This window comes from Mya arenaria, chromosome 3 (assembly GCF_026914265.1).
Source record: "Mya arenaria isolate MELC-2E11 chromosome 3, ASM2691426v1".
Taxonomy (NCBI): Eukaryota; Metazoa; Mollusca; class Bivalvia; order Myida; family Myidae; genus Mya; species Mya arenaria.
In genome coordinates this window covers 20,829,415-20,836,755 of record NC_069124.1, presented here as the reverse complement: position 1 = coordinate 20,836,755, position 7,341 = coordinate 20,829,415, and the positions used below count along the sequence as shown (strand labels likewise).

Here is a 7,341-nt window from a genome sequence, read left to right as displayed (position 1 = left end):
TGGCGTTTACCGAGTGCCATTAAACCAGGTTTATGTTAAAACTTTTTGCTACTGGGCTTGTTTCTGTAGTTTTTCACATAAGTATTAAAGCGCAACTTAATTATTTGAATTCAAGGAGGCTATTACTTATTAACAATACATATTCTTATTGTTCTACTAAGTACCAAGGAAAGTCTTGTATTCGTGTGTGAGTGCGTTTGTTAATGATATTTTTTGTTGCAGTGGATTTCCTTATGGACTGTTTTGTTGATTCATTCGTTGCACTTTGTAAAGGGAAGGGATATAGGTTAGTATATTTGCAAAGAATATACATGTAACTATCAAACTAAGGCAGGTTATTCATGTTGGAATTATTGGAAATTAAATTATTAGTTTTACCAGGTTTTGTTGATATATCATTAGGTTTATAGCTTGTTAACATTCTGATTTAGCTTTTTGCTTTCAGGTAACATTGCTGAACGCAAGCACGCATCACAATTTTATGTTAAAGACAATTACTACAAAGATTTTTGGAATGCCGCAACTGCTGTGAATGGTGTCAACATCTGTCCCTATGTTAACGAGAGCTACTTTTCCCTGTCAAGTTATGATATACATCCTTGGTGGCAAGTGGACCTTGGAAAGGTTTATAACATTCAGAGGATAAAGGTGTATGGCAGAAAAGGAGGAGAAGCAGACGGTAATGCGATTATTCAATTGTTTAATGACTTAACGATCTGTTAAGGTCAATAAATGAAAATGGTCGGAATCAGAGGATTCGTTCAATCCTCGTGGATTAAATGGTTAAATGAGCTCACAAAATGTGTATTATCTAGCAAAGAGATAAAATAATAAAAAAAAAAAACTAGTGCATTGCCGTTTTGAAGTTAACTTCAGGTGCATTGCAATACCTGTTATTTCGTCATCGATACACTGCATTATTTGATAATGTGAGTAAATGATAGGCAACATTTTGTTTCCGTTTACCAGTTCAGCTTCAGGGATTTAGAATTCACCTTGCCGAGACTCAAACTGCACTTGAAAACAGCGACAACATCGTTGAAGTCGACTCCGTAGTATATCCAAGTAATGGTATTTTTGATATACCTGTAACACCACGTAAAGCGAGAATTTGTCGCCTTCAGATAGATACGGCTTCTAATATAAAGCGTCCAATAGCTCTCTGCGAAGTGGAAATCTACGGAACAGGTATGTTTCTTAAAATATATCATTCATAAATGATTTAAATTTGTCCAACATGTAAAAAATCCAAATGCCTTCAGTTAAAGCGAACAATGAATCGTTCATAAAATTGTAATTTATTCATCTTACACGATCATCACTACAAAAGCAAGTTAATAGAGCCTAGTTGTGCATCTTAAACAAATATTCTTAAAATTATGGTTAATATTCCATCCATTAAAATGTTGTTAAATCTAGGCGCTGATACCTGGCTAGGTAGCTGTACAAACCTATATTTTAGACGCGTATCGGGTCTATAAGGATGAACTACAAAAATAAATCGCACATAGAACATCACCATCACTGAAGCAGCATGATTAGAAGTCAATTGCAGGTTTACGTGTATGTAGATATTATAGACCTTTGTTAATCAAACGCGCTGTGGAGCTAACGCCATAGCTCGTCTGTTTTGTTTATCCAATAAGCGGCAAAACAAGACACATTAATACAAGTGTTATGTGTCTAGTGATACACATGGGCATATCATAACTGGCAAAATGTATACGAAGTTGCAGCATGGATGGTAATACCCTTACATACAATTTAAAGCTTTGCATGACTTTTTTTAAACTTTTAAGGGACATAACTTGCCAATAAATAAAGCCATAGTTATTGACCCTTAAGCATGTGTATATTATCACTAGTAACATATGTTTCAAGTCTCAAGAGAATATTCTAAATCGTTATGGCCAAATGGGAGTTTTAGTTTGACGTGTCAAACTATCGAGTAGCATATACACGACAATAATTAACTTCAATAGTACAGGCCACATACTATAACACATATCATATATAAGTGCATTTTGTGTGACTATTTTCAATTGTTATAGCGTTATGCCAAGTATTTGCAAGTATTTATTCAAAATCTAACGGGTCATAGCTTAACACCCAAAACCACATAGTATTGGGCTTTGCTAATCATGTGCATTTTGTGTGTTAAACGAGTATAAAGTTTGATGTGAATATATTGAAGGGTTTAAAGTTCTTGACCGTACTGTCGTAATGGCAGCATATGTACACAGTTTGTTTTCCTATATCTCGGACGGTATTTCTGTTTGGCAAAGGTTAAAGGTTTTTATCAGAATAACGTCGATAATGACAACGACATTAAGCATATGCCCATTAAACGACTTGTTTAAAAAAGCAATAGACAAGCCTATAAAAATTTATGTATGGACGAGAATCTATACTGTTTTGAAGTCCACTTGTACAACGTCAACGATAAGATCTTTATCTGTTCTAATAACAATTAACTAAGGCATTCTCCTAGTAGGCCGTACAGTTCGATATTCAAAACAATGTAAGGATAATAATCACTAACACATTGTCTTAATTTCCGTCTATTTTACAGTACCGTAACCAAATAGTTCATCGCAGCAAAATAGTCCGATTGAAAATCGATATTTGACTGTCACACTTATACATTGCAATATCGGTCATGGATGATCATAAATAATTATTTACTATTCATAATCAATAGCACTTTTAAACAAAAACCTGCACAGTCCGGGTCAGTAAAGAAATAAACGAAGCGTGTCTGTTGGAAAGGAAACAATAGAAAATTAAAACTACATAAATTGATGAACAAATACTTAATCTAGACTGGGATGCTATGAAACACTTGTGTTTCTTTGTTGAAATGATTCATCAGTGTCTGCAACTGGAAGCTGTAAATATGACAGTTTTGGGTCGGACTCGTCACTTCCGGGTCACGTTAAAAATACACATTTCTGAAGGCAGGGGTAATCTCAAACAATTTTTATAATCAGCTGTGAGTAGGATTATTGGTCTCAGTAATTAGCAACACTACAGTTATTAAAGGAACGGGTCATTTATTTAACATTTTCTTTGAAATTTAAAATTATAACACATTTATTATTAAACTACTGAAAAACAACAAAATATAACTGAATAAACGAACACATTATTCTCTTTACATTTCTCAGTAACTTTTCAAAGATAAATAAAAATAACTTGATGAACAACATCTTTAAATGTATAACTTCATAAGACAAGAAAAACACAATGGTATTTCAATATAGTAACATTATGTACATTTCTGTTTCTGTTTTTTCTTTCTGAAAAAGTATTCTACTTTAATACAACCATCATTCCAGAACCCTCTTTCAGTGCATTAAGTAGGTTTTTTAACTGAGATGAAACCATCTTTATGTTTTGTTTTGCATATATAAAATAAGAAGCTGGAAGAACCACTCCCCCTCCTTCTTCATTTGGTGCAGGCCATGGTGGGAAGCTAGGAACTGGTTCTCCTGTTGCTTCAGCAAATATTTCACCACCTTCGTCCAAAACAGAGCGAAAAAGTCCTGCCAAAGACCTTGGAACATGTCCGATCGGCAAATCAGCAATACCACTTAATTTAATAAACCTTTTGGTATCGGTTACCATTTCATGAACATTCTGTGGAAACTGGTCTAATGATGGTATCCAAACCAAACAAGCATTCAAGTCTTTAATGTTTGTATACTCTCTATCAACTATTAAACGCGTTGGTTGTTTTGTAAAGGGTGGCCTAATCTTGTATGCATGGTAACCCTTAATAACTGATTTGTGTAACTCAATGACAGACAAATCTGGTCCACTATAATCGCTTTCAGTAAATGTAATCTCCGAAACCCCCGCCTGTGGATCGTACTCCGGTGAATCTTTTAGTGACTGAAAATACATACACAATGCAACATGAATGGAAAATTAAACAATGCCCACAATTTTACATTGTTAGAGTGTTAATTAATTTATCCAAAATATGAATAAATTTAGGTAAAATTGCATCTGAGTCATTCTAGAGTAACGACTTTATGAGCTACATTTAAATAGTAATTCTTAATTGAAAACTAGTTTTTTGGAGACAATTATTAGCACATTTTTTTTTATTTTAACAGTTTGAATGAGCTTTTTACCCCGTCTTCAGTGTGCAGTCAGGACATTGGAAAGGTTCATCTTCGGCAACAGAATCGGCAATACAGTCAGAGTGCAACCAACCATCACGAATGTCGCACTGTATCCATATACTTTCTCTATCTATCTCCAACTCCTCTTGCCATGTCATTAAACAACCTTTGCAAAATTCTAAGTCCTTAGCTATGCCTCGTTTGTCGTTTGTACATGTTTCACTTTTCTTACCCTGGGTTTTCTGTGTGTTCATGTTGGCAGTTACTTTAACTTTTGATTATTTTGTTTTCATTTTCTTATAATAACATGATTTTGATTTTTTCTCTCTCTCTGCAAATGTTTTTATCTTTTCCAACTCCCTCAGAGACATTTTCCTTATTGTGTCTTCTGATGTGAGATTGTCTGGCAAGTCTTCAAGTATTCTTCGGCGCTTTGTTTTATTGCCTGCATGTAGTTTTGGATAAACAAGAGCTTCACTTACAGCCGGTGATATATCTGTGCTACTTTTGGAAACATCCAAATCTGGGGAGAGGTATGAGTCGCTGTTGCTGGTTCCAGAAACAACCATTTCTAAATCAATGCCCACTGCCTGTGTTGTCTCTTCCCGGTTTGTTTCTATATTGTGGTGTCCAATTCCTAGTGACAATACAGTTGAGGCCAACAGATCCAGACCCTTTAATGCTGAGTTTTCAGTTTGCTCTGAAACATCTGTTGTTCTAGGGTGCGCCTTACTATAAAGTTTTTTGTACACTTCAAAGCAAGGGGAGCTTTCTTGGACATCATACCCTTCAACTACTCTATCTTTATATTTCCGCCTAACAGGTGTTGCCAGGGCACGTTCTAAAGCTTCAAGGGCACCTTCAGCCTTATACTGTTCTGATGCTGTTGTTTCATTGGCGGGTATGCATTCCCCAGATTTGTGTTGTTCGGCGATTCTTGTACTTTCACTTGCGAATGTAAGTGCTGGCTTCAATGCTTCACTGCTGATGGCGTTGCTGTCTACAGGATATATTCCCGATGACTTGAATGCATTTATAACTGTGAGAGGTTTATAGAAGAGGAGGAATGCTTCTGTCAGTTTTTCTGCAAAGTTTTCTCGAGTTATGCTTCTACCTGGATTTTCTCTGCTGTGCTTTCGAACAGTTAAATGCCACTTAGATTTCAGAGGTCCAAATACACCTTTGTCTAGTGGCTGCATCAGATGGGTTACGTTAGGGACAATTCTATAAAGTTCAATTCCTTTCATTTTGGCTTCAGTAAACAATGAAATATCAATGTGACTGCTGACACTGTCAATAAGTAGTGTAACAAGGCGCTCTGTTCCAGCATGCTTGTCAAAATGGTCAATAAATTTTGAGAAACTTAATGTATTCATCCATCCCTTTTTCGTATATGCAATCTCACTGCCTTCTGTTGAACCTGTTAAAGGGTTATAACCTCTGGGTTTGGGCTCAGGAAACACAAAGAAGGGTGGCATCATCTGTCCAGAGGCACTTCCACAGTACATGACGGTGAGTCTTTCCTTACCAGCTGTGATATGGGGAACTCGTGATACCCTTGCAGGTCCAATTACTTTTGACTTGTTGCTGCCCATACTAAACCCTGTCTCATCAGCATTCCAGATTCTTGAAGGTTTGTCAATTAAGTTCTTTCTTATCAGAAACCCTTTGAAACAAGCATACCATTTGTCAGTTCTGTCCTTTGTGACTTTGGATCTACAAAGTTCAAGTTGGGTTTCTGGTTTCAATGATACCAAATGTTTGTTTCTCGACATAAAAGACGTGTACCATCCAAACCCTGGTCTGTCATCCTTGAATGGAGTTTTCCGTTGTTCTTTTACGACAATAGATTGAATGAAGTCCAAAAACTCACAAGGTCTTAATCCCATACCTCTTAGAGCCATTTCACTCAACCAAACCGCAAAAGCCTCTTCCTCAGCCTGCGTGAACACTGAAGACGGTCCATTAATGCTGTCTATGTCCACTTCCCCTGAAGATCTTCTCTGAAGAAAACTGTACGACAGGTCATATTCTCTAGAAGCTTTCCTAAGTGACATGGTATTTTTACACACATCAAACAATGCTTTACGTACGCGTTCAGACTTTCCCGGAGACATTCTCTTTCCCCTTTTGCATTTCTGGGAGATGACCTTTGTTTGCTTTACTTCTGGACTGAGTCTATGTGCAAACGTCAACTTCCTCTTGGGACCCATGATTCTACCAAAATGATGCATATTTTTAAAAATGTTTAAACAACGAAAATAGGAAACTAGATACTATTTGCACTTGTTAGTCTAATATGAGATTACAGTATGCATTTAAAATAACCACTGCATTCCATACATTTAAACTCATTATGGCACAAATTAGTATGCAAAACGATTGAAATTGTATAAATTAGTACTTTTTAACAGTGGTGTATCATCACAAGCAATAAATCAATAGTAAACAGCTGTCAAAACCTATTTTGCAATGCGTTTACAATTTTGAGAATGTTCCTGATGCTGACCCGAAACTGTCACAGGCTAGCTAGGTCAAGGTATTTGCTGCATTTGTCAAAACAAGTTTGACGATACTAATTAAATTTATGACTCTTATTCAAAAGGAAATTGCCTAAATAATAACATATAAATTATACCTGGATTCCTTAAATTACCAGGACAAACATCGGTTTTTGTTGCGCCTTGTAAACAAAAATATCGCGCATACGGTTTATTTTTGGAACGCTCCAGTCACGCGTATCGTGATGACGACTTCCGGTTTCAAATGACAACATCCGAAATTAAAGTGAAATTAGCGAACTGATTGGGAAATATGACTATATATTCAAATGATGAAAATCCTGTATTGTTTTTTGAATTATAAACATTTTGTTCTCAATATGACCCGGAACTGTCGATGACCTGCACTTGCCTGGACGCACAATTAGTTTTGACCCCCCCCCCTTTATAAAAAATAAAATAAACTATCGTCGATATCAACACTTAACAATTCGTCTTTGTTTCAAAAGTTTTGTTAACTTAGTGTCGTGGGATCGAAGCACAGTTGTAAAACTTTAGACGGAATATTGTATTTTAATTATCATTAATAGACGACTTTATTATTACATTATTTCGCGATATGTTTTGTGGTCTCTGTCTGGCTTTGTATTAGTATGCCGTGATTCGGCAGTTGGGAATAAGGACAACAAAAGCTTTTAACACGTGACAAT

General features: G+C 35.9%; 1 protein-coding gene across 1 annotated transcript; it reads right to left on the bottom strand.

The window, feature by feature from the left end:
• Positions 1 to 2,841: 2,841 nt before the first annotated feature.
• On the bottom strand, positions 2,842 to 6,674 carry LOC128228013 (uncharacterized). The gene has a single exon (XM_052939026.1). The coding sequence runs from the start codon at positions 6,362 to 6,364 to the stop codon at positions 4,409 to 4,411; it is 1,956 nt and encodes a 651-aa protein (XP_052794986.1). The 5' UTR covers positions 6,365 to 6,674; the 3' UTR covers positions 2,842 to 4,408.
• Positions 6,675 to 7,341: the final 667 nt, after the last annotated feature.

Coding starts and splice junctions, on each gene's coding strand:
- LOC128228013 (XM_052939026.1), bottom strand. CDS start 6,364: ATGCATCATTTTGGTAGAATCATGGGTCCCAAGAGGAAGTTGACGTTT.